The sequence below is a fragment of the Brienomyrus brachyistius genome, unplaced genomic scaffold (genome assembly GCF_023856365.1).
Source record: "Brienomyrus brachyistius isolate T26 unplaced genomic scaffold, BBRACH_0.4 scaffold62, whole genome shotgun sequence".
Lineage (NCBI taxonomy): Eukaryota > Metazoa > Chordata > Actinopteri > Osteoglossiformes > Mormyridae > Brienomyrus > Brienomyrus brachyistius.
Genome location: NW_026042337.1, coordinates 1,800,700 through 1,828,265, shown reverse-complemented (window position 1 = coordinate 1,828,265; position 27,566 = coordinate 1,800,700). Strand labels below are relative to the sequence as shown.

Below are 27,566 nucleotides of genomic sequence, written 5' to 3'. Positions count from 1 at the left end.
GAACCTACCCGCAAAACCAAAATAAATCAAGTGATATTTCAAAGGCTAATTTGTGTATCTATGACCTTCGTTACAATCTACATCCCGTTATCTATTTTCTTGCTAATCAGAGAAAACATTGTGAGAAGGATCAAACCTCAAGAGACATTTCACCTCCATCTCCGGCAGTTTACAGCTGCCAAATCCCACAGCCAGCTCCTCGGGTCAGAACCGTCTGGCCCAAAGTGTTAAAACCCCCCTGACTGCCTGTTCTTTAAATGCAATAAGCAGGTCTTGCAGCTCACAGACTGCCAGCCATGATACGGCACCTTAATCCCGCAGACTCCAAGCTAAAATGCTGTTTTGCCTTCTCAGAGCAGTCCCCCCCCCCCCCCCCCCCCCCAATTACACAGCAAAGGCAGTAACTGAAAGAAGCTCTGTTCCAGCGATAAGGTTTCATTCGCAGCATCAGGAAAAGCGTGTGGTTCGGCAAGGCAGAGACACATATTGGGCTGAGCTGAGACAGGGGGGGCCAGCAGCTGCCAGCGAGGGAGGTTCAGGTCACTGCAGCCGTACAACCCCACAGTGCCGGATTGGGCCGTGGTGCCCAGAATGCGGCTGTGAAATGCCATGGACTACATCCATAGCGTCTGCTTTACCACTGCAGCCGCAGAGTCTGATAGAGAGCAGCCGATTTGCTTAGAATGCTGAGTGTGGGGGCGGGATTTGAAATTAAATGGCGAATCCTGACCACTTTTACAAAGAGCTGGCAGGACTGCTCCCCGCCTCATCGTGCCGGATCCCTTTCCGGGGCATCGGCATGTGAAGGGGCCCAGACTGAGTTCTGAAAGCAGGGCAGGCCCAGGACTCACCCTGAGGTCGATGACCCTATTGTCCAGCTTGGTGTCCTGATTGACGGTAGCTCTCCCTTCCTGCAAGAGACACAGTGACCCGTCACCGTTTGTGTTAAAAGGTAATAACCTTTATAAAACTCAGGAAGGCGGCCATGCCGCTGGAAGACGGCAGGAAGCATAGCACTAAAGTGAAGACGCTTCGGAGTTTTATCGAGCTACACAATTGATAGAACATTCACAAGCAGCATGCAACCTCCTTTAATGTACCACAATCTCCTAACATACCTTAATAGCTTTAATACACATTAACAAAAATTATTAGATTATTTGGTTACATTTTTGTTATTATCACGTGTTTGCATTCAATGTGAATTAAAGAAGTACCTAAAGAGGTAAATAAAAGCTATTTGCTGACAAGGCCACTTTATCTATCCTCTGTCTTCCATAATCTCCTATCCAGCATAGGGTGTTACAGCCGGGATCCTATCCCAGGGATAAAAGGCAGGGGAACACCGTGGGTGGGAAGCCAGTCCCAACCCTGGATAACCACACACCCACAGCCGCACACAACCATACTAAAGGCAGCTCAGAGGCACCGGTCTAACTAAACAGCATGGTTTTTGGACGGACGGGCTGGATGGGATCAGAGAGAAAGCCCTCATGAACGCATGTAAACTGCACAAACAGAATCCGTACGTTTACAAGTATGTCTGACTCCACTACAATAGGGGGCGATATAACTTCTTTCAGCTTGTTAGTTCTGTGCTTTTTCCGGTTGACCCATTACGTCACAGATATTAAAAATGAGTAAAATTAATAATAATGGACGTGTGGGACTAATGAAGTGACACAAGTTTTAAATCAGATCTGCTTGGAAGAAAACATACAAGAAGATCAGGATAGAAGAGCTGGAGACATTCCAGAATGTGCTCATCAATTCCGTTCCAAATCAGGAAATGGTTTTTGAGTTTGGAATTTAAGCCCCTCGGAAATTTGAATTCAATTCCAATTTTGTTTGACATACCTCCAGTTCCATTTCCTGATTTGGATTGGAGTAAATCAGGAGTAAATCGACTCCCAATCGCATTACGTGGGTGTGTCAGTCCGACTGAGAAATTCAATTTAGTACGATTTCAGTAGAACTAACATGTTTATATGTACTTTAAAAGTTCGGTTTGAGTCAGACCAACACAATAATTTTGATTTTCTTGGTGTGCATTTAAACATACTGAGTGACAGCTTGCAAAACCCCCCACCCTGAAGGTGTGAAGACACGGGGCTCCGTGCAGTCACAGTGCACACAGACTGCACGGTGCAGTTACAGTGCACACAGACTGCACGGGTGCAGTCACAGTGTCACCCAAACTGCACGGGTGCAGTCACAGTGTCACCCAGACTGCACGGGTGCAGTCACAGTGCACACAGACTGCACGGGTGCAGTCACAGTGTCACCCTGGGTATCGGATTTATTTCAGGCAGACAGGAGAAATAAACGCACAACCGAGAACCGACCCTCTGTGGATTTTCTCTCTGAGACCGAAGGGGTCAGGACTGAAGAGGAACGTTCCTTAGTGGCATGAGGGCAACATGCCCAATGAAAACACCTACTGTCGGGGGCGGGGGGGGGGGGGGGGGGTATGGGGGGTGTGAAACGGATGCCATCACGCCGCTGCCCTTTAACACGTCACTATGTGACAGTGATCAGCACAGTGCACTTTGCACTAATAGTGAGGTAGCTGGCATCGAGCTGAATGTTGGTTGTATGGCAGTATCATGGGTTCAAGCCTCTAATCGGTCACTTGGGGGGGGGGGGGGGGGTGGGCTATAGCCTTCCGTGTGAAACGCCTCAGAAACATGGACCTGGCTTGTGGACAGCACACACTCTCCACCTATAAACCTTGAAATTTAAACCCGCACTGCTGTACAGGCGGGGGGCCGGAACCTGGGGATAGCAGGAGTATGGACCCCCACTTATAAATAAGACCCGAATTCCCTTGATTAACCCTCGCAGATATACCAGAACATGGGTCAAAAGCCTTTTAAATATTTAGTATGCTGCTTGAGACTACAGGACGCAGTTTAGAGGCATGCTGCCTTAGCCGGCCGCGAGTGTGAGAATCAGTGCGCTAATCAACTGTCTCCAAGGGTCCATGCCACACTTCAGAAAGGAAAGCACACTGTCACACTGTGCTGCACCGAAGGTGATGCCTAAGTTAGTTCCTAAGCAGATACCAGTTTGGCACAAGGGCCCGACAAGCTCCCGACCGTGCCCTCACCTCGTCGCCCTCCCCCCTCGGGGCCGCACCGCATCCTCCAGCTGCAGCGGGAGACGGGGCTCAGCCTGGCTGACGACATATATCTGAGGAAGAGAACAAAGACCCGTAAATCCCCGCTCCCCTAAGCTGGCAAACCCGCGGGTAAGCACCAAGAGAACGCCAATCTCGGCACAGGCTGGCTGCCGCTTTCTGTGAAGGGGAACAAACAGGAAACCGCAACATGAGTCTACTAGAGTCTGTTCATCTCGGTTTTATCATATCAGTCTTTTCAGGTCTTAGTCTACAGCCCCCGACTCCTTGTGCTAATGGGCCGATGTGGCGAGACATCGGGTGGGGCAGGGTGGGGCGGGGCGGGGGGGGGGGGGGGGATCAGGAGCTGCGGCCGACGGCTCACACCCTCTCAATATGCAGTTCCACATCCTGCTGCGTGCAGCTCTCGATCTTCTGCTCCACCTTGCGGACCACACCTCCACGTCCACTATGCTCTCCTTGTTGATGCTGCAAAGAATGGAGGAAGGTCAGGGATTAGAAGGCATTGAAAACAGATGTGAAAGACGGCATCCAAAGATATTCATCCATCCATCCATCCATCCTGCCACCACTTATCCAGTACAGGCACTCCTCACTCAACAACCTGCTTGTTTAACGACCGCCCAAGTCTTACGACCAGCTCTCCAGCCAGTCGGTATTTTACGCTTATTCTCAGTCTGATGAAATCTCCATCGGCAGATTAAAACAAAGTTATCAAGATGGAGTTTCCTTTAAACTTTTTCTTTCAGAATAAATAAAAATGATTACCCGTATTTACAGTACGCAAAACTAGGTACATTAGAGCTGATTTCCCCTATTCTGTTTGTTACAGTATACGGTACACTACAGGTCAGGCCAGGTCAGGTTGGGGAGCATGCACTGATGCCGCACCCACCACATGGCTAAACTCCTCGGGATCCCAACTGGCAAACCCCAGGCAGTCCCATCCTCCGAAAATGGCCGTCAATCTGCCGGAGCCCAGGTGTTACATGGGCGTCCCCCTTGGGCCTGCTCCAGGTGCTCAGGTCCTCAGCAATGAGGATCCTGCGAGCCGAATCACCCTCAGGGAAACGCGCCACATGGCCATAGTGCCGTAACTGACGCTCCCTCACAATGCAGGTAATGTGCCTCATTCAGGGGCTCCTCTAACAACCGCTCATTCGACACAAAGTCAAACCAGCGGTAACCAATGATTCTCAGAAGAGACGCACTGTAAAAGGTGCAAAGGTGACATACAAACACCTAAAGGTGGTTGACGCAAACCCACTTCCAGTACAACGGGCTTGAAATGTCGGTAAGGGGCGGCTCCTCGCTTGTCGACCAGAGCGCTTAACGACCTAGTCGTAGGAATGGAACTTAGTCAGAAAGTGAAGAGTGTCTGTGTAGGACCATAAGGAGAGGCCAGGAGTTTCTGTCAGGCAGCAAAGATACATCCTGGAGGGGATGCCACTGCACATTCACATGCTGAGGCAGGAGTCGGCTGGAGGAAACGGGCGTTTATTAAATTCTGACACAGAGAGCAGGGGCAAAGTAACATTTTGTTTCCAGTTAGGTATGAGCAGTTAAGTGATGATCATTTTACAGTCAACTCCACTTAAAGAATCGTTTGTTTGATTTTAGTGATTTTGGTAATTAGAAATGAACCTCCACTTAGCAAAACAAAGTTTCATTTCCAATTAGTTGACTTTTTCAGTCCGCAGAGCAGCCCAGACAGATCTCTGCTGGGGGGGGGGGGGGGGGGGGAGGCTGCCTTTTACGACGTGATAAAAATCTTTACTTCTATCATACTTGCTACTCTCAGAATGTGGTTTTAACGAGAACAGGATAACCTGTAAGCAAACGGACTGGGCAGGTCTTACTTCGAACACCTGCAGTTTAAAAAAAAAAACCAAACCAATGGAAACTAAACGACAGAGAAGCGACACATGAACCACTTCACAGGTAAGTGACGATCATGGACAGCTACTCAAGAGTCAGAAATGTTTCATCAGAATCGGAGGTGCACTCTTCTGCAGAGTCCTGAATGCGTTTAAATTTAAGGCTGAATCATACTTCTGTGGAGACTCTACGCCTTGGGTTGCTTTGTACCCAACCCAGTAGCCTTAAGTCACATTTCTAGGGAGGTGCATGTATGGCTATTGTATAGGGTACGCGGCTACCTAAGGCGTAGATTCGGCGCACAAGTATTAATCAGCCTTTAACTGCGTAAAGCAGGTCCTAGCCTATGTTTACTGGAGATACTACATGAGCTCTAAGCTTTCAACATACCATGAGGGACGCAACATAAAGTATACCAGAGTATACCTTTTCATGTTGTAATCATCTGGTCATGTGACCACTCAAATTAAAGATGGAAAAAAAAAATCTAACTGACTAAATATTGCTGCGTTGTTACCATAGAAACACTACCCTTAACAACCATTGGCTGCTTCTGCTTTCCCTGTTCCCTATTTTTTCAGGTGTCAGCCAACCAAATAAACGAGACCTCAGACTTTCACCATTCGTAAAACACGCCTAACACAGAAACATCAGCATCAACGCCCACTGTAGTTTCCATCTTAATGCGGTTTTTACTTTTGCCAGCACAGATGAACGTATGTGTTGCTTCTTGCGCATAGCATCAGTAACGCATTTTGCTCTGGTGGGGTGTTATTCAGGCCTGTACAGTAACACCCGACACAGCGACCTGCAAGGGCAGCGAGCCGATTTCCAAAAATAAAAAGCAATGTGACAAACACCTGTAAAAACCTCTAGGACACCCAGTACCTAAAGCTATCATCATTCAGATACATTGAGGGAGCTGGAGAATTCACTAGAGCAATTGGACAACACCCCAATACCTATAGGTACTGCTTTCATCCTGTCCAAATTGTTGGCACATACCTCAGACTTCTTGCACGTTGCACTTATATCGCACAGCAAAATACCTCTTACCTATCACTTATGATTATGTACAGCTGAACATTTCATGTATTTTTTTCCCCATCTTATTATTTATCCCTCCATATTTTGTCATCATGCACAGCTGTTCGGAGTGACCAGGGCACGTATGACATGTTGTATGTGCAAGCGATGAACAAACCTCTTGAATCTTGAACTCTCAGCCAACTGGACACACAGGGCTTTGAACCAGTAACACCCAAGCATGTCTACTGAAGCTAAAAGCTGGCTGGTTACGTGAAGGACCTGAAGGGGTCTCAGTAGCAATTAGCCAGCAACACGTTTTTTATTTTAAGGTGGTTGGATTTACACTTCGCGCTTTAAGCCCCATGAGCAGAACGGAAGGTTCATTCCTCTGTGGTTCATTTCACAAACCCTACAACTTCATTCATTTTAATCATAATTTAATCATTTTCAGTTATGTGTGATGGGTCTCATCACAATATTACCGGACGTTTCTACAGTAGTTTCCACATATCCATGGGCCCAACCACGCACGGCCAAAATCGCGAATAATAGTGAATCATCTGCGGACCCCATATGCAACATGATTTTTGAGTGCTTCCATATGATAATTGATAAATTACACACAGAAAGACATTACCAACATTTGAGTAATAAAGTACATTGTAAATTATACAGCACAGTACTGTCTCGAAATAAAGGGATTCTCACGTTTTAACATAATTCTCAAGAGAAGATGGTCGCAATGAAAAAAACATCATGTATCAAGAGATGACAATGAAAATCATGTATTTACCCCTCAAAGGATGAAGGAACAATTAAAAAAATACTGTGACAGATTTTACAATTGTAAAATATAGTGCATATTGTATTATGCACCTGTACAGAACCTTTTATGAGAAGAATTTGTTTTAAAATATCTTCAGCTATTGTAAGTACTCAACAGCTTACAGCCAGTATCTACTTGGCATGCAGTTTGCGAATTGAGAATTTTCAGACCACAGTGAGCCGCAGATGAAAAAACCACAGTTGCCGAACTGCGGATTCGGGGGTCCCACTGTAGAATGAATTAACATTTCGATTTAGGTTTAGTAGGAAAAGCCCTTTTCTGCTACAGAAAGCGAAACACAAAGTGAGCAGCCGCTGTTCCAAAAATGAGCAAATTTCTGGCTCACATGCCAATACGCCTTCAGCTCTACTGTTCTCGTAAAACACATGGTAAGTGACTTAAGCACGGCAGCCACAACCGATGGAGCCAAGTTCTGCATGTCCTACACGATCTACGCTGCCCGTTTAAACACGCAATGTTCACGGAGTTAGAAAAAAGGTATTTAATCTTGATCGCAAATAACATGAATCAGCACATTCTTATGGAATAAACTTTTAACTGCCATTCTGCACTGATAGACTCGACACAGCTACATACAACTTTCTCAAATCCGTCCTTAGTTTCCTGCTAAATGGTTCTTCTTCGTGGGCAGCCCGAGTACTTTTTTTTGTAAAACCACTATAAGTTGAGAAGTCTCCTAAAAATTTGGGCCCAAACACATACAACCATGACAAAAATCGCTCGCCCTGTGAAACTCTGAACGATGCTCGCTTCCCAAACGGCTAATGGTGTCTAGCTGTAAAAAGAGGAGACATTTGGCTGCAGGGATTCAAGTTAAAGTATCTGTGTCTGGGGACTAGAGCCAACAACCTTGCTGTCACGCGTCTTCATCCACCACCCTTTGCATCAGCAGGGCTCAAGACCCAGCGAAAAGACATAACTGAGAAGCCTGCAGCTCGGAACCTGCATGAAGTAAAACCGGGGGGCAATTTTTAGACACATGGCCAACTTTCAAGGCCCTGGAAAGAGTTGGGTTTGAAGTCCTTTTATAAACCTTGGAGAGAGCATAAACACGTCGCCCGTCCTCAGCCTCGGCCGGGCCGCAGTCCGTCTGTGAGCCGTTTCATCACATCTTGATTTCACATGACTTTGATCGGTGAGCCCATGGCTGCATTGCATGCAACAGACCCAACTGGCAGTTAAAACCGCAGAGTATTGCGTAAAAAAGGGGAACTCATTTGTTTACGCTGAAAGAACTTTTTTTTTTTTTTTTTTTGTAAAAAAAAAAACTGGCATCTTGTGTCGCCCACATAAGGTAAAACAGTAAGGGATGGACACTGTAGTTATTTTGGAGGAGAGCAGGACAGACAGCGAGGAAAAGGTGAATGCTGGTTCATAGAGAACTAAACAACAACAAGTATATAAGTTCCCTATGACTGATCTACTGTAAGAGACAAATTGGATGTAGCGGTCCCCAATCCCCACCCCCAGGAGGACCCCCCCCCCCTTCCCCCCGTCCATGAGGACTGACCGTGACACTGTTAAACAGTGAATACTCCTTCTTCACCCATGACCTGACCCACTTCTGAGTTTGCAGCATGAAAGGTCACTCACACTGTCTGCACGGGCAACTTCCTTCTCAGTGCAGTTGCCGGGGTGAAGGTCAGTCTGACCCCGACCTCCCTCACGCCGACGTCAACAGCAAATGTTCTGACCTAAAGCCGTGACTTTCTGCTTTACAGCAAACAAATCATTTAGAATTGTTTTTTTTTTTCCTAACAGATGTCTAAACAAATCGCAGAGCGCTTGCTTTTCCTCTGTCAGGCGCGAAGCACGATCACCACAACGAATAATTGCGTCTGTATCACTTGATGCCCCCCCCAGACAAAACGCTGAGAGTGCGGCCCAGGTAATCAGCTGTCATCGGGCTCTTAAGTGGTCCTCCAGCCACGCCGGGGGGAGCTTGTTATTGTAATGGGAGTCGTTTCATTAGCCAGATTCAGGGCCCGCGATGAAAACGAAGCCGGCGCTGAAAAGCGATCGGTTCCTCCTGGACACGTGAAAGCGGAGCCGGGCACGGAGGGACAGCCTTTCCCACCATTGTTTGGCCTCGGTGGATGGCGGGGGGCGAACAGGAAATGGAGGGGGGGGGGGGGGGCCTCAACTCACTTGGCGGCAAACTTGACCATCTGCTTGCTGGTGTGTTCGCCCACTGCCACCAGGGCTTGCACATTGAACTGCTGCTGACGCAGGACCAGGAAACACTGCTTCCCTGAAAAGACAGCGGGGGGGGGGGGGGGGGGGGGGGGGGGGCGTCAGCTGGCACCGTAATTCCAGAGCATACCTCAGGATCAATCCACGAAACACAGGAAAATAAACATCACTGATCCCAGCCCCTGGGACTGGATAGGTCTTACATTGAGCTGCACTCAGAAAGCTGTCACAATGACCCAGGAGGGAACTTTAAACGGAATGACTGGGGGCTAAACTGGAAATCACTTCATTAGTTTATGCAGTAATGGATGGACCCTAAGAAGATTCCAAGGAAGTTCCCATTTAAATTTTCAATTACTGACGCTTGCTGAGTTTTCAACCCAACCTTCCCCCCCCCAAGATTGTGAGCAAAAAGAGCCCTTACATAGCAAAAGCAGACCACCAAAAGCAGACCACCAAAAGCAGACCACCAAAAGCAGACCACCAAAGCTTTGATCTTTTTTCTTTCCTTTTTCCTCCAGCAGGTGGGAGTGAGCAGGGAGTGGGTAATGTGTGGGGTGTGGAACAACATGGCGATCTCCAACAGCAACTTAATTTAAGTGTAAATAAGGATGTTGTTCTGCCATACAGGACTTCCTTTACTGGGGGGCTTAATGAAGAGGGTAAACATCACCTGAGAGACATTCCGCCATGGTAGGAAACCATCACGTCGGATTGTAACTCTCCGCTGGAAATACCAGCACGAACCTGCCAGCGACCCCAGTGAGGGGGTCAGAACCTTCCCCAAATCATCGCATTCCAACCTGAGTCAGGGCAAATTACCGAAAGGCAAAACACCGACATGAAGAATCACAAGTGTGAAGAGACCACTGCTCACTTTCCAAACAAAAACAGCATTCCTAAGCATGGCTGACATGAAGACAGGAATTATAAATAACTGCATATCGAAACATCGGAAATACTCAAGAGTTTTCTTTAATGTAACCCGCAAGTGGCGAGAATCTGCATCTGACGAAATCTTTGAAATCTAGGTACTGATCAGGAGAACAAGTCAGACGGCTTGGGACTCCGAGGATCTCAAACCAGGAGCAATAAGAATTAGGAAAAAGCAAATAGAGTGTTCCAGAACACACAGCGGTCCAATACAGTCCCAGCAAAATATACCCAGACCACCTCCTGACCACCAGACCACCTCCTGACCACCAGACCACCTCCTGACCACCACCACGCTGTTCAAACTGGACTCACCACCTTTAACCTTTGCCTGCCACTGGTTACTGTTTCACACCATATTAACATACAAATTAAATATTCAGTGGGCTCTCCAGTCAGATGACGCAGCCGTGATCTTGACGCACATGCATTAAATGCTTTTCATTCAGTCTGCTGGAGATGACTGGGACCTTGGCAGAAAGCCGGGCGATGGGGGGGGGTTGGCAGGTCAGGCTGGCGGGGGAGGATGCAGGGTGAGGGGTCTCACCTTTGGCTCGGCTGGTGTGAATCCTGGCTCGTATCCAGAGCAGCTGGTCAGCCTTCTCAGGTGTCAACTCCTGGACACGGACCAGTGTCCTGTCTGCCTTAATGGGGGGGGGGGGCATAGTAAGGCCACATCAAAGGAGCCCACGCACCCCACCCACTCTTAATAGGAAACCAAGTAACGAGCTGCACTCCCCTTCCCCTGGCAGTACAAAAAAGTACACAAACATGACTGTATGTCTCTACTAGAAGCACATTTGCAAAAAACAGGCTGCCGCCGCCACCCCCTCCCCCCCCCCCCCCCCCCAAACACCCACCTATAACTATATATTTGTACTTGGAGATAAAGCAAATGTGCAGAAACGGTACGTTGGATTGACGCACATTTCATGCTCGCTAGTCTGGCTGCCTCAGAGACGCCTGTCTCACCCCCCCCCCCCCTCCACCCCACCCTCCCGGCACCTGTATTATTCTCCTGTCTGAGGGCAGGGAGGCGTTAAGCTGAGTTCTGAGCTCTGTTCTCTGGCGTCATCGCCGAGGGAGCAGCCAGACAGACGGGACGGCAGGACGAGGAAGAACATTTGCAAATGAGTTTGCCTATCTGATGCTTGAGAGAATGCAGCGGAGCATGCGGGCGGTATAGCCACGTCTCTCGTAGCCCGGTGCAGTAAATGCGAGCAGATTGACGGCTGCCGCTCCACTGACATAACCTGCGATGGAAGAGAAGACCACTGACCCAGCTTCTGCTGGGACTGCACCATCGGAGGGACCCCGTAGCGTTCCTTGGAAAAATCCTGCACAGAAGATAAATCCTGAAGTTAAACAACTGATTAAACTTCAATATAGCCGGCCTTTGTCACAGCTAAATTAACATTCCTCGAGTAATGTGTGCTTTTTTTTTTCAATATCCTTATCACATAAACACGCCTTAAAATAAACCAGTAATTATACTTGAGATGTTTTACTGGGTGTTGAAAGCTGGGTGATGGAAGTGTGCAGCGTAAGATTATTTTTACCTAAGTTTTACTCTCATTATAGAGCACGAACTCCACCGTGGGCTAAATCCGGTGCACAAAGCAGAGTCGCTATAATGGTCCGTTATTCTCCAGTAGAGGAGCCTAAACCGGTTACTTACATCTTCCTCGGTCATCTGCTGTTCAGCCACCTGAAGGGAAAACGGGGAAGGGGCCAGAGACAGAAGATGAGCCTGTACCTACATACATACATTTATGCGTGAGCGTGTCTACATTATATATTATATATTACACACACACACACACACACACAGAGATCTGTACTCATGCCTTTGTGGGGCCCATCCGATCATTTCTATGGGGGAAAACTGTAATCCCAACGACAACCTTAACCCCCACCCCCAGTCCCTAACCTTAACCATAAGAAACAAAAACAAAATACGAGACTTTTGACCTTTTAACTTTTTTTGATTGTAATCATATATATTTTTTTTTTAATTGAATTTCCCCTTCTGGGTCCCCGCAATGTCAGAATAACAGGTTTTTATCACGTTGTGGGAATCACACACAAATACAAAAAAAAAAGCCAGAATGCGTTTAACCTGATAAGAATATAAGTTTATGCAACATTTCATCTCGGTTCACCATTTGACGCAAGTATAACACACAAGCTGGGTCATATTTAACCCAGCAAATGCACTTATAAGAAAATATGCTACATTTCTCCAGGTTCACTGCGCATGTTGATGTTAAGTGGTAGGTTACCACAGCAAACACCAGCAATAGAGCAGGTTGCAAAAAGGGATATCACAAAGTAAAAGTCATGTTATCTTTCAGTACATCCTGAGGAGAGTTGTGAAAAACGCTTTGACATTAGCGATTACTCACACGAGACTCCCTATCTTTGCTTAGTAAACAACTTACAGTCTCTAAAGTGTTAAACAGAGAAACGCTTCGCAAAGGAAATATAATAATCAAATAATGCATTTTGTTAGACTGGGAGATTCAGCTGGGACACTTTTATTAGAGGTGTGAGATACTGATGAAAGGGCTTGACATTTAATATGGGGGGGGGGGGGGGGGGGGTAAGTAAATACTATCTGAGCAGGTACTTCACGCCCGTCATCGATGCCCTGTCATTCTGAAATAGTCATTCTGTTATTCCGTTTATGATGTTATTAACATTACGACATTGTGCTAATTAATGTCATGCTTATTCATCGTGTACGGCTAGCAGCGGCTTGCACATATTAGAGACGGCATCCAGGACAGCTGTCACGTTATTCCTGCCCCCCCCCCCCCCCCGGGAACACAGGAATCCTGGGCCAAAGCCCCCACCCCGCACTGACCGCTTTGGCCTGCTTTTCGGCCTTCTTCGCTGCTTTCTCTGCCTCCTTCTGCTGTTTTTTCAGCGCCTTCTTCGACTGGGTCTGCAGATCCTCCTCCGCCGACGTCGCTCTGCCACAGGGAGCCGCCACAAACAAAAACAGGCCTGAGTGAACTTCCAGGGCCCACTTCCCAGCCTTCCGTCACCTCGGTGGACCTCAGCTCTCCCAAGACCCAGCGATTTATTAAATCTACACACTTCAGATCCCTTTTGTCATTGCACCCGACCATGCAGGAGAGCATGCAAACTCAAGGACTGGGCTCTAGAGGTGCACAAAGGTGTTTACTCAGTCAGGGGTCAGAGATTAAACAGGCAGATAAACACCGTTAGCAGAAATGAGTGACTCTCTGAAAGTTTGGGTAATGGCCCTACACTCCAGCTGGAAGTGAAGACAGGCTGAAAGCAGCAGGTTCAAACCAAAGGTGGGGGCAATGTGTCATCCCCTTGAGTAAGGTACTTAACCTAAATTGCTCCAGTAAAAAGTCCAGCTAAAAGAGAGTAAATATTTTAAATTGCTTTAGATAAGAGTCAACTGGGGAACTGAATGTGGAAGTATTCTGACATTATCAAATTTGACCGAAACAACAAAGCTATATATCCATTCATCAGTCCATCAATTTCCCATAACCACTGATTCAGTGAAGCCTTAAACGTTTCTTATAACAGGGATGATTATCTGAAAGCAGACGAGATATAGAGACCCCTAATCGCTGATGCGTCACATAATTAGGCTGCTTTGAGAAGGATATTTGAAACGTTGTTTTGTTGAGAGAAACAAGAGTGTTGTGCTTATTATTTAGTGGCTACTAATGTGTTATGTATAATGCATGGGAGCATCGACATACATTTTGTCTTACAAAGTTTTATTAAATGCGTCTGTGCCCCCCCCCCCCAGAAACCACTCTGTAGACCCCTGGCTGATGATCGCAATGAGCCTGGAGTTGATGCTAGAAAGCAAATGCAAAAAGGACAGAGACTACAGAGAGACGCACACAAAGGGCAATTTAAGGACACCTATCCAACTAATCACAAGTCTCAGGACTGTGGGAGGAAACCGGAGAGCCCCACGCAAAACACAGGAGAACGTGCAACCTACACGCAGAGGGCCAGGGGCATGAATCAAAGTCGCAACCCTGGAGGAGTAAGACAACAGCATCACCGCGCCCACAGCTGTAGAGCACATCAAATGTCCATAATTATGTCTATTGTCACAAGATTACACTGGTCAAGTTTCAGTCTTTGGGTCACGCATGCAACGTGTTTGGGTATCACTCAAGACTGCCAGAAATATGAATGCCTACTAAACATCACAATGACAAAAGATTCCTCTCATCAAGCAGGCAGGCACACGCCTGACAGATATGGCAAAAATAAAATTCATAGCGGGAATCATGTGCCATTCGGGGTGCTGGCGTTTAATTCAGGGGGTCTCCATCTCTAGTCCTGTAGGACACCCCAGTTGGAGACCCCTGTTAAAAGAAATAAATCTCACTCTGTCTGCCCTGGTTAAGGTCACACTGAAGCTTGCCACACTGCGACTCTGTGAGCAGAACGGTGAGACCAGCAAAAAGCCTTATCTCCTATCGGCTCCACTGATGACATCTCCTTTCAGCTCCACTGCTGACATCGCAAGAGCCAGTCCAGCATGAGGGTTTAACCAGTATTCCTGCCTCCCTTTCAAATAAAGAGCCCTTGAGGAAATAACACAGGTCTGAGAAGAGCATCGGATGCTGGCCGCCAGGTGTGAGTGAGGAGGCAACACAATACAGACACAGCACAATGGATGCCACAGGTGGCCACACCTGGGAACCTGCCCTGTGGAAAAGGCAGCGAAGCACCTGCTGAAAATTACACACCACCTTGTGGTTTGTTTTGTTTTGGGGCCTTTTGTCCCTCCTTCCCCCCCAAGGTGCCGTGCAGGAATTGAGAAAAACAAAGAGGTATATCTGTATAAATACAATATCAGGTATCAGGGATCTTAACAGCACTGGAGAAAACAACTACGACTAGATTTTTTTAGCTGACATAGAATTACAATTAAAAGCATAGATGATCTTTCTGAGGCTAATGAAGTGACGAGTTTGGGGGGCGGGGGAACAATGTTTACATGTGATAATCATATTTATTCAACGCAGATTCTCCCACAAAACCTTTTAATACTGTATGGAAGTTCAGTCCCCTTAAAGACAAATCTTATAATTATAATGGCTTGGAGCAAATCTTAATTTAACAAATCAGACACTGACTTAATGGAGTTTTGCATTGTTATTCGACCCTGGGGATTACTTGTTAGTTTTGGATGGATAGAGGACGGCACCAAAAGAAAGCATATGCTTCGGGGCTTTACAAGTGCAAGGACAGAAAGCTAGAAAGGAAAGGGGCAGTGGCAGAGAGAGAAGGGTGTGGCAAACAGTGTCACCCCCCTGGATGGATGACACCAGATTAAAGGAAATGCAGGGAACAGGCTGTCTCTCACAGTCTTATAATATTGGCAACCAGATGTCCATCACTCACCAGACAAGTACAAAACCAAAACAGTGCAAAACATCACCAGACTGGTGTCAAACCCTCCCCCCCCCAATTGATAGCATCATCAGCAGGTCATCTTCTAACCATGTCCATCTTCTAGCCTTTTACAGAGTGCAGCTGCACTTAGCAGAATCTGATGGAGATGAGATCAGATATCTGATCTCTCAAGCCTTAGTGACATACCAAGCATAGCACACATTACTGTTTTTGTGCCGGTAAGTTGTCGCCAGCATATATCTCTCAAATATCTAACCAGCTCCTTCGGAACATTTTTTTATTACTATCTAGGCAATTTCCTCAGTAAGTTTTGAGTTGATTCTAGCATTCCAGTAACAGCATCTGTTAAAATCCATTTACAGATTTGAAGCTTCTATTAGCACATCATAAAATGCCTTCTCAGATATTTTGAAGTAACTCTTCGAGTTACGGAATGTCGAAAATCAGGTTGATGAGAAAACAGTCCTAAAATTTGGCAATGAAATGGATTTTTTTTTTATCCTTAAAGCGAAACTGACAAGCTGTTTTGCGTTTTTTGAGTATATGGACATTTAAAGTTACATTTCTTTGACATATTGATGTAGAATTAGAATACCAAGTTGAAAAAGGCGTGTTTTAAAATTAGAATTTCACATATTCAGATTCAGAATCAGCTTTATTCGTCCCATAATAAAAGGAATTTGCTTCCGACTGCTTGAGACTCCCTAGTACACAAACAATAAACTACACTATATTCAGGCGTGATAGTATGGTAGGAGATACACGTTTCCACATTGTGTTTTACTTCGTTTTCGGTTAGGTAATATGCGTACCCGATATTATCAAACGTGACAAAGGTGGATAGGTAATAAAAGACAGCCTGCCAATTTGACTATATTTGTCCAGCGCCACAAAAGTTAAGTGAAAACGCCAGCTAAAGTTAATTGACTAACGAAATATAATGAAACACAACAATCGATCCAGTTTTATTAAATTAATATGTAAATACGAGTCCTGTTACATTCATATGTGTATTTAACAAATATAAGTGCCACTGATGCAATCCCCTGCCAAGATATCCTAAGTACAGAGACAGCTAGCTTCTGTTAAGCCGTTTGGGATAATGCTACCTAGTCATCTGGCATCTTGAAGCATTCTTACCCTTTAACTTCTTCTTTAGTCATGTCTGAATAAAGATGGATTTTGTCGAAAATGGATACTAAATTATTTTAATATTAGCAGAATACCCGACCAATCTACCGGCTATAACACGAGCATGAGAGGAAATGGCTTATTTTGGACGGACCACCGCTAAAGAACATCCTGAAGTTCCGTGTGGAAACGCATAGGTGCAAATATTGGTTCCTATAGCATAATATATCACGTTAAATTCGCACTTAAATCTTTTAGCAATTAAAACGTGTTACCCGAATTCAGCAGTAATATTAGATTCTTAAATCAATGGCCATGACTCATTTTGCTGGCCAAACTTATTTATATAATGCAAAGTATTATAATGTAAAGTATTATAATTTGGGGCTCGATCCAACACAGATATTTTAATTTGCTCTTTATTGTATTTTTGTCTTTTATCTTGGCATATACTGACATTTAAAATATGAGTATGGGAAAGTATGGAATTTGATTTTGATATTTTGTAAGTCCGGATAAGTATGATAAAAGGAAAGAAGTTATGCATACATAACAAATTGGCCTACTATACACTCTATTTTTTAAAACTCCGAATATACTTATGACTGTTTTAATTAAATTATCAATGTGAGCTGATATTGACTCCCTTGCAGTTTACGATGCTCATGATGGGGAAATGCACGTTCCCACCTGCCTGGCTTACCAATCCCAAATACGGTAAATGATTGGCTAAAGACACCAAATGTGAGCGGAATCCAAAATGCAAAGAATGTGTAAATGTTGTTCGAACTTGGGCAAGTCGGCAGTCACACGGCGGGCAGAAGCCTTGCTGTGCAGGATGAGTAATCGCCCAGAGCTGCCTTCTGGAGGGCGCCAACCTAGCAAACTGCCACCACCACCTCCCCCACAACTGTTTATGTCTCCACTGCTCACCCCCCCCCCCCCAAACAACCTTTACTGTCTCTCACTCCCCCCCACCCCCACCTCGTACCTGGAAAGTATGGAATTTTACAATGGGAAAATGTGTAGGATGTGTTAGGCTGCTGTTGTGGAAAGTCAGCAGGCGCCACAATCCTGGAGTCACATTCCCACTCAGTCAGAATCAAATGCACCATAGTCTGGTTCAAAAATGTGCTTAAATAATCAATGGGTTCACATACTTTTTTTTCAAATAACGAGCCAAAAAAAATAATTAAGAAACTTGGTCATAGTAAGAGAATTCAAATACACACGTCTTAATGTATTTCAACCAAGCCTAACTGGTAGGAAATGTTTCTTTTTTTATTTGGATTATTTGTTTACTCTTTTTTTTTATTTAGGACTGTATGGTGACTCACTGATTTAGTCAGACCGGTGGCTCAATCGCTTGTGGTGTGTACAGGGTGTCTCCAGCTTTGTGCCTACTGGATAAGTGTTTATGCAAAAAGAACAGGTGTATATAGGCCTGTTAAAATGATCTCCCAGCACAGAACAGTTTCAGACAGTACAGGCTCATCTAGAATCTTTAATATCCATGATTAATAATTTTAAATCATATAATTTCATTCAGTGATTTATGATGGCTTGATTTTGTTTTTTTTTTTTTAAACAAAATTGAAAGTATTCTGGGCAATGAATTCATCCTGTGGTTATACAGACTTGCAGTCAGTTTGCTGCTGTGAATATGCGCGCATGCTATATCTGCATGCCTCACCCTCTGCGCTGTTTGAAGAATTGATGAAGTAGCATTACCATTTTGTAAATGAATGTGTTGCCGTTTTGGAAATTATGTTGCGGTTTACGGAATTAGGGAAGACGTTTTGCTGCATTATAATCTGGGTGGCATTTTTGGAATATTTTGTGAAAATATTCTGTGTTGACTTACATGGGATTAACTCAACTGTTACCTTTTCAAACACAGTTTTACATTGTGCAAATATAAATACTTTTAGGTAGATGTGAAAAGTGAGGAAGAAAGCTGACAGCCTAGAAGCAGAGCAGTTAAAAACACCGGGTCTGATTTAACACCAGTCCGGACGTTGTTTCCACACCTTTTTTTCCCCAGGAACTTCTGCCACAGGAAATTGCTCCCGGAAGGGCAGCTACCCGGCTGAAACAATACCAACGTTACGAAACATGAAGTCTCCAAGTGCACTAGGGCTTTAATGCTCAGCTTCACTGCACAGTAAAAGCAAATCTCAACCAATAATGGGCTTCATATTTTAGCACAATGGAAACTTTGTACAAGCAGCATCCTATTTATAATGTCCCATATAGCATTAGTAGGCTGTGTGATCTGTGGATGATGAGTGAGCGTTACCTTTAATTCAGACCCAGAGCCGAAGTCTGATCTGTTCTTGGTTCCAGCTTTAGTCCCCATGTTTATCATGCTCTGCTTTATTCCTTCAGATGTGCATAACGTGTAGTTTTTGCAGTTACGACCACAGTTACAAAGCCGAACAAACTCAGTGTGGAATTTCCACAAAAAGTTGATTAATGTTTTCTTGTTCCATTTTTACAAGGATACTTTCCAAGAGAGCTCAGTTGCTTTTAGAGATCGTCGTATTGTTCCCCAGACGATGGGACTCTGATTCTTATAATCATTTGGACGACTCCCACTTGCCTGAGGTCGAAAGACGATGGTTGAGACGCGTCACACCTTGATATACTATGTAAATTGGTGCATGGCCAAGTATTATTACAATTCTGTTATCATCACTATAATCAGACTGCCTTTAGCCACTTCCATCCTACAGCCAGGAGCCGTAGAAAATCATTGTCTCAGAAAGGCTTCAGGAGGCAGTAATTATGCAATGTTGTTTTTTGTGCACAGATATCATGCAGACAAGAATAGGTGTCTCTTTTAGAGGAGCTTTTGCATGGGTTGGTGTTAGTGCCAGTTAAAACACAGAGATGTCCAACGTTCCATTTGAACAAATAAAACATGCAAAATAACACAGTGTAAACATGCACACAGGGGAACTGACATCTGCCGTGAAAGAGAGTTACGTCACAAGATCTGTCCCTGTGCTACTGCAGAATTTCCAGAACCAGTTCTGCTGCCAGACCTCGAGAGACCAACTCTCTTTTATAGAGGCTCGTCCTCATCAAAAGGAGGTCATAAACTGAAGCAGGTGTCCGTAGACACCCCCCCTCCCCCCCCTCGAGCTGGGCTCATCACCATGGCTACCCACCCAGCTATCAGTACACAGATCTAAGGCAAGTGACAAGTGCTGGTTCCATGGTGTCTGGGAGACGACACAAACAAAATGCAGAGCTGCGCACAGGGAGTGGGCTGCCATTTGGGCGTCCCTCCTGCCTTCCACAGGAAAGCCCTTGAAGGGCATCTTCTCAAGCATTTCACATTCGCTGGGACATTGCTGATGGTTTGGCTACTTCTCACCTTTTGTGCTCTTGGTAAAGGCATGCAAATGTGAAGGTGTTGGATGGCTGAATGAAAATATTGTGAGATCTGGCAGTGGGCACTCAGTTTGCCGTCAGGATCATTGTTAGCTTCCTCCCTTCAGCGATGGTTGTGCATCAGGGGTCAATGCATCACTAGGAGGTATATGATCCCTTATTTGCGGGGGCCGGGGGGTGGGTGTTGAATATGATTGCTACTCCTTCACCCTTTTCAGGAGGTAATGCATCACTTTACACTAAATCCAATAAGTATCACATCAAGATCATTGTCCTACACTTATTTTCATCTAGATTTTGTTTACACATTTGTGTCACATGAATTAAAATGAGTTTAAGAAACTAATTTTGTATGTAGGTGTTACATCTCATAATATTCTCCGTCATCCCTTTAAAATTCAACTTTACACCGAAAACAGTGAGTCTGTTCAGCTCAGGAATTTCACTTTTACAGCACCGGAAAAATTGATTTATTATAGTTTTCATTATTCATCAATCGCATTTTCAATCATGCTCGGCGTACTCGACAGAAAATCTCCCAGGGGATCCGGAATTTAACGTGTTTTACATTAAAGATGTATGTGTGCAGCACATTGATGTCTCTCACTCATCCAGGATCTTCAAATATCTTTATTGGCAGAACAAAAAAAAAAAACAAGAAAAACAGGGGTTGCTATCAGATTTCTGTAAAAACCACATGGCAAGATATACCATGTGGTGGAAGCTCATCTTTTCAAAATACAAGTCCAGGCCAACTGGTGCTCTTTAAAGGGAACCGTTGTCTCAAGAATATGTGCATGATAAAAAAAAAAACAGCAGCCAGGCAGGGGAATTGAAGTTAGATCAATGAAACACCTAAGGAGCCAATCTGCCTCTGGTTTTGTCTCATTGTGCTTGAAATGAATAGCATAGACGTAAACAGAACAGATGTTCTAGACGGAGCGGAGCTCCTCCTCCAATCCCCCGTCAGCCAGATGCAGTGGAGGCATTTGCATTAAGTAAAAGAGGAACCCCCCCCCCTCATGCTTAAACTGTGAAAAACTATAAAAGTGAAAGCGAGATCAGTGCCTTCAACGTGCGATTGTATGATGCATTCATTTAAAGAAAGAACGTGAACGACTTCAGTTTCCATGCAGGAAATCAAGATTTTTATTATTAACATTTAGAAAAAACACTAGACAACCGTGGAGACATTCAGTGAAAAACAGTGTCGCGTACAGTGACCATAAATAACCACTTCTTTTGCAGACAAACAGGTGTAAGTGCTGACAGAAAAAGGTCTAGCAAAGTCACAAACTATATACATTTTTTTGTACAATACTTCTTCTGTTCACATGGGCCGAAGCATCAGATTCATATTTACAGTGTAACATAGGTGAACAATAGCCAGCAGGCTCTGCCTGAACATTCAACCACTGCTTTGGCGCATTAAGAGTTTAGCTAAGTTAAATAAACAAAATGAAAAAAAATATATATATTCACAAGCAGTCTGTACTCCAAAGTGTCTTCTGGAACATGGTTGGTTTTGTGTGAAGTTCGGCTAACTGGAGTGGAAGCTGGAAGACTCCGACTCGGTGGAGACCGAAGAGATGGCTCCTCGCTTCTTGGGGAGCATCTTACGACTCGATCCCCGACTCGTACTCAAGGCGTTGCGGGCAGATTTCTTGAACTTAACCCCCAGGAAGGCATAAAGGATGGGGTTGAGACAGCAGTGGAAGTACGCCAGGCCCTCTGTGATGTAGATCCACTTCTCCAGACTCTGCACACGGGAGCAGCTGTAGGGAATCACCTTCAGCAACATCAGGGTGTCCACAAAGATCCCCAGGCAGTAGGGCAGCCAGCAGCTGAAGAAGCACAGGATGAGCACCACGGTGGTCTTGAGCGCCTTGCGCTTGTGCTGCCCCTTAGAACACTGGGAGAGTCTGCAGATGATGATGCAGTAGCAGGTGAGGATTATCAGCCCCGGCAGCACAAATCCCACCAGGATGTGCTGGAAGCGGAACGCGGCAGTCCAGATGTCGACCGGATCAGGGAACGTGCGCCCACAGGATATCCTGGTACTGGTGTCGTGTACCTTGGCGAACACCATGTCTGGCACGGTGAGCAGCGCGGCTGGCAGCCAAACCCCCAGGTAGATCACCTTCTCGGCCAGGAGACGCCTTGGGGCGATGCTGTTGGTGGCACGCACGACTGCCAGGTAGCGGTCCAGGCTGATGAAAGCGAGGATCAGAACGCTGCTGTAGAGGTTCACGGTGTAGATCATGTGGACCGTCACGCAGAGAAAGCTCCCAAAATGCCAACTACTCGCTGCATCCACAGCCCAGAACGGCAGCGTCAGGACGAACAGCAGGTCTGCCACAGAGAGGTGAAGCCTATATTTGTCTGTCATCGTTCTGGACTTTCTCTGATAGCCCATTACTATGACCACCAGTCCATTGCCGACTATTCCTAAAACAAAGATTATTCCATAAACCGTTGGGAGGAAGATCTTCTTTAATTCGGGGTCAATAGCTCGGTAGCACGGCTCTTCAAAGTTTTCGTCCATCCAATCCCCCGATCCGGGTTCAGAGCTGTTTAACTCCAGTAGTAAACTCTAAAAAAGATAAGTAACATTCCGGATTTAATACTTTAAAATGAAAAGTTTTGCATGTATCCACATTCATTAATATGCCGATATTGCAACGTCCGTAGTAGTAAAAAAAATAAACATACATATACGCAAAATACATATTCCAGTGTTAAGTTATTTTAATATATACATTTCCTACAATATAACCAAGCTATATACATATGTAAAGCACATTTTACGATTGCACAGGAAAATACTTACTTCGTCAAACTGTAAGTCGGACATTTTGGTGTGAATTCCCCTAGCAGCACACGCTCCTTAACTTTCCCTATAAGAACAGCTTTGCTTTGCTCAGAAAGCACGAGCACGATTTTAAACTCCGTACCTTCGGCAGGCTCCGCCCACAAGGGCGGGGTTTGGAGCGGCTGATCACTCGGGCTCGGGCTGAGGCGAGGGCGCGTGCTGAGTGGGCGCGAGTCCCTGGCGCGCTAAGGAATAAATACCCTAGCAGTAAAACTGCAGAATTTCTATGACAAAAGTCCATTCGAAGCCACCTTGCCGTCACACCTACCGCACTTAAGTTAATATAAGTTTTATTAATATTTATATTACTGGTTTGTCAAGTGCTCTAGGCTGCGAAGCCTGGTGTTCTATGAGGGTCCAAGGCAATTACCTTGATCGCTAGCGCTGCTCTGTGAGCGAAAACATTAATAACAGTTCGTTAAATAAATTAAGTAGTAAAAATGAAAAGACGAGGTATATGTTATGAAATAACATATGATAACAAATAAAAAACTAAAAGCTCTTTCTGTTTCATAGCTGGAAGAAAACTGTACTTCCACATCCTCCAGGTGTCGTTAGTTGGCCGGTAAGTCTTCGGTCAGTGGAGTTATATTTAAACTATATTATTACTCATATTATAAGGAAGGTACATTAAACAAAGATGTCTCAAGTACACTCACAAACAATATCATTTGAAAACTAAGATTTGGCATAATTTATGGATACCCAAATTAGAAATGAAGTTGACAGGTGAATTGCTGCATTGTCTTGTCTCAGCTCACACCCGCGTCTCTAGGAAAACATTTATGTAGGTTTTGTGGGGGCGTTCTTACATGTGTCCACAGCTTCAGCCGTCACTCTACACCCTGTCATCACATTAGTGCCGTTTTGTCTGTGTTGGGTTTCGCCCAGTTACCTAAATGATTGTGAAGGAAATCCTGCTTGTACCCAGCCCCAGTGCCTTGTAAGTGGTTTATCAGTCTTGAGCTGACTGGGTCATTTCCTTCTGCTGGTCTCCCAGTTTTTTTTTATTAATCTTTTTTCAAACTTTTTTTCATCTTAACCCATAGAGGCTTTGCTCTTGTTTAAGAATTTGGCCTGTCGAGGCAATTAGAAAGGCAAAGACTGGGATACGTCACTCGCGCTCCATTCTTTGCCCCTCCCCTCCACCCCCGACCCCAACCTCATAATAGCATCGGGAGAAACTTTGCACGTTGAGGTAATGCTCGTTCATCATCCCTCTTAAACTCTCACTGAGTGACGGAGCACCTTAGCTTGTCCTTTGAAATCCGAGATGATTGACTGATTGATTGATTCCATCCTCAGGCCCCCTCAGTGTGTTTGTGTAAGGTGTGCTGATGCAGGAGCATGTTTTAGTCCATATCCCACATCCCGCGGGTGCTGGAGGTTGAAGTCGCTCAACATCAGTCCTTATGTAGGACAGAAGGAGAAAAATGGGTTGGGGGAGAGCCCCATCACTGAAAAGGCTTGAGTTCAAACAGATGGTTTCTCGGTATGCCTGTGTAATTGTACTCCCTTTTCTTTGAAGCAGCACAAGGACCTCGTGCATGAAACTGGTGTACTGATCTGTATAGGGGTACAATCACTTGAACTGCATTGGGTGGGTGTGAGGAAAACATGCAGGCTTGCCTTTTCGGTTGCCATAACACTAATTTATACCCTGTCATCTAGAGCAAATGCCTTTTGGGTTTGAGCTGCGCACTTAGTGAATGACATGCAGGACTTTTGAAACCATTGTTTATTTAGGGTTTGTTGATTATACCCAAATGGATAGGCTAGCATGGTTAAGATTGCTTTTCTGCCTCACGGCTGAAAATCCCGGTGTTTCGCACTGGGAATTCTGAGAGGTGGTTTCTTCGGAAGCGATGACAGGCGACTGCCTTTTTGCACGGATTGCAGCAGTTTCACAATATCCCCTGGGATTATTCAAGGTCATAAAAACATGCTGGTCATTCCCTAAATGAAAGTTAAATAATTATCATAAAAATTATCATCGCAAAGGGATCTAAACTCATGATGACTGAGTAGTAAGTTCCCCAAGATTTCTTTTAAGGTCAGAAGGTCTTGAAACTGGACCCAGAAAAGGGACATGGAGGCACCTATTGTTCATTTGTCCGTAGTGTATATATTATTTTAAAGTATTTTAAGATTGAAATTAAAATCTTGATTTGTTTTGTTTGGAGTAACATTATTATTGTAATTTTTTTTGCAATCAGTGAGTCGCATTAAGTAGGGATGTTTTGGGATGGAATGCTTTCTCCTTTGCTATAGTTATGTTGAAAATGAACCATAATTAATACTCATTGCTTAGTGTTAGAGCTGAAACCAGACTGTACTGTATCACCAAAATGTATAATATTTCACTTGTCTTATATGAAAGCTCTAGCCACAGCACTACACTGAGAAGTATTCAAGCCCCTTGTAAAAGCACAGGCCATGGGGTGGGGGCCACCAGTCCTTCACAGACCATAGACTCACACTGAAGGCAATTTGGAGGCATCGGGTTTACTAGCTAGGTCAGGACTGCAAATCTACATCCCAGCAAGTATGAGGCTATAGTGCTAATCATTGAGGCACCGGCTGACTGTATATTATATATTTTATTTCGTTTTAAATTTATTGGACTTTCTAATTGTTAGACGGCAGACATGTATGTGGCTTTGGAATATGAATATCAGTACATGACTGTGATGACTGTTTTCTACTTCTAGATTGACCTGCAGGTGACTGAGTGGGTGAGGATGCAGATTCTGAAAGGCCTGAGGTACTCTGCTTTAATGCTAAATTACTTAAACTGAATTGTTCTGCTGAGGTACCCAGGTGTATAAACGTGTAAAAACTGTTAGCCCCTTTGGGCAACAAGAAGTGATGTAATGAAACACACCTTCCTTGCTTTCAGATCTTGCTCTTGGCTGAAGTGTTTGGTTAGCAGAGTTGTTGCTACAGAAGACATTTGAGATAAGGAACAGTCTTCTTAAAAAGGCTTTAACACAGAGGGAATGGTGTTGGAAAAACTGCAGGAGCTCTGTGTTTAAACAACAAATCAGTGTGACGAGTGATCAGGAACCTCTTGAGAAGAATGGGTGTTGAAATCTGGAGAATTAAGGAAGGTGAGAATATGCAGATATCTCCTTTACATCAGCAGCCAATTAACTGCAGTCATATAGCAGATATGTTATGCATATGAATATGGTGATTCTGTTTATGTCATTCAATTTGTGCAATGCGCATGGGGTTAATACCCATTGGGGCACTGATGATACATATGAGTAATATTGCTTCTTTTAATTAGAATTTAAAGTTGTATGAATTAGTGTTGTAGTAGGAAACTCAATTTTCATAGTAATGTCAGAAAGATGGAATGAAGGATGTTTCCTTATGAAGTAAGATACTATTAAACTTTAGTACAATGGAGAATTTTGTTCACATGCATCATCAATCTATTATGCTTTACACATCCCGGTCTGTGTTTCTTAATGTAAGCAATTAAGATTAACAGGCTATGAAATTTGGACAAGGGCAGCCTTAAAATGTCTGTTTGTTAACAGTCTAAGGCTGATATTAGATGCTTTCAATTTCACAAAGTCAAAGGTAGTTTAATTTCATCGCAAAGGAGGATTTATAAGAAAGAAAGGAGGACGCATTAAGGAGAACAATTTACAAGAACAATTAAACACTAAGGTATATAAAAGGATTCAGTGAATCAACAGTTTAATGTAAATATCACACCAATTATAATATGAAACCGTAAATGAAAAGCAAGTTACATCTGCATGGGAATGGAGCAAAAGAAAACAAGAAACGCAAAAACTTGTTTCCTGTGCTTCTGATGCAGTTTGTACATTGGAAAGGTGCAATGAACGATGGTCTCAGTGTTGGCTGCCTGAAAAACGGGCTGATCGCTCCTCTTCATCACCTTTGAACGTTTGAAATCTTTCCTCATTGAATCTGCGTGCTCGTTTCCTGTTTCATACAGTGTGCTTCTGTCATCTACAGTCTGTGGGTGTAACGCTATTTTCTATTTGAACTCAGAAGCTGGAAATTCTGAGTTCCTAGTTGGAAATTTCAGTTGGAACGCCAATTGAAACTCAGATTCCAAGATGGTTGCGCCCTTTATTATCAGAAGTGAAAACTCTAATTGTGTACGGTTTATTAGCACTTATGTCTTATTTGTGTTTCATTAAATCAGTCGTACACTCAGTACTGTCCAACCGCTATTCGTGGACATGTTGCTATTGGTGTCTGTATGTGGCATTATTCATGAAATTGCTAACAGTAGCTAAAAATGAACCTGGCTAGGACTGGGGCCTGGTTTAGAAAGTAGGTTTTCTTGCTTAGCCAGATAACTTGTCAGATTTAAGGTCGAGGCAAAATGTAAGTGAATGAAGATAAAGGCCATTTTAACTTGGGTACCTTGAATCCAACAAATTGTCCAGCTAAGCAAGCAATCCTGGTTTTTCTAAACTGGTCTCTGGTTTTGCTAAATGGTTTTCTGACTGGTACCTGTATTGGAACGTGGTTAATGTGAGTGTGGTGTCATTCCTAGCTCCGACTTATGACCTCCAAGGTAAACGAAATGCAGCATAATGCCTGGTTGAGTGCCATAATGCCAGTCCAATCTGCATCATGTGATGCCTAGTAGTAGAGTAATAAATGAAGATGATCTACACCAGGGGTGTCAAACTCCAGTCCTGGGGGACCGGAGGCCTGTGTAA

The 27,566-nt window shown here is 44.5% G+C and overlaps 2 protein-coding genes and 1 long non-coding RNA gene across 3 annotated transcripts; 1 reads left to right on the top strand and 2 right to left on the bottom strand.

Annotated features, from left to right (window-relative positions):
* Positions 1–821: 821 nt before the first annotated feature.
* On the bottom strand, positions 822–16,739 carry LOC125725187 (aspartate--tRNA ligase, cytoplasmic-like). Its single transcript, XM_049001897.1, has 9 exons — positions 16,590–16,739; positions 12,886–12,994; positions 11,698–11,727; positions 11,299–11,356; positions 10,567–10,659; positions 9,042–9,144; positions 3,506–3,607; positions 3,110–3,192; positions 822–911 (listed from the first exon to the last, which is right to left on the bottom strand). The coding sequence occupies exons 1-9, from the start codon at positions 16,610–16,612 to the stop codon at positions 868–870; spliced, it is 645 nt and encodes a 214-aa protein (XP_048857854.1). The 5' UTR covers positions 16,613–16,739; the 3' UTR covers positions 822–867.
* A 4,365-nt stretch (positions 16,740–21,104) lies between these two features.
* Positions 21,105–22,949, bottom strand: LOC125725186 (C-X-C chemokine receptor type 4-like). Its single transcript, XM_049001896.1, has 2 exons — positions 22,810–22,949; positions 21,105–22,572 (listed from the first exon to the last, which is right to left on the bottom strand). The coding sequence occupies exons 1-2, from the start codon at positions 22,831–22,833 to the stop codon at positions 21,520–21,522; spliced, it is 1,077 nt and encodes a 358-aa protein (XP_048857853.1). The 5' UTR covers positions 22,834–22,949; the 3' UTR covers positions 21,105–21,519.
* Positions 22,950–23,008: 59 nt separating this feature from the next.
* On the top strand, positions 23,009–26,498 carry LOC125725188 (uncharacterized). Its single transcript, XR_007387369.1, has 4 exons — positions 23,009–23,128; positions 23,368–23,416; positions 25,563–25,615; positions 25,751–26,498. It is a non-coding gene; the product is annotated as an uncharacterized LOC125725188 (long non-coding RNA).
* The last annotated feature ends 1,068 nt before the right edge of the window (positions 26,499–27,566 follow it).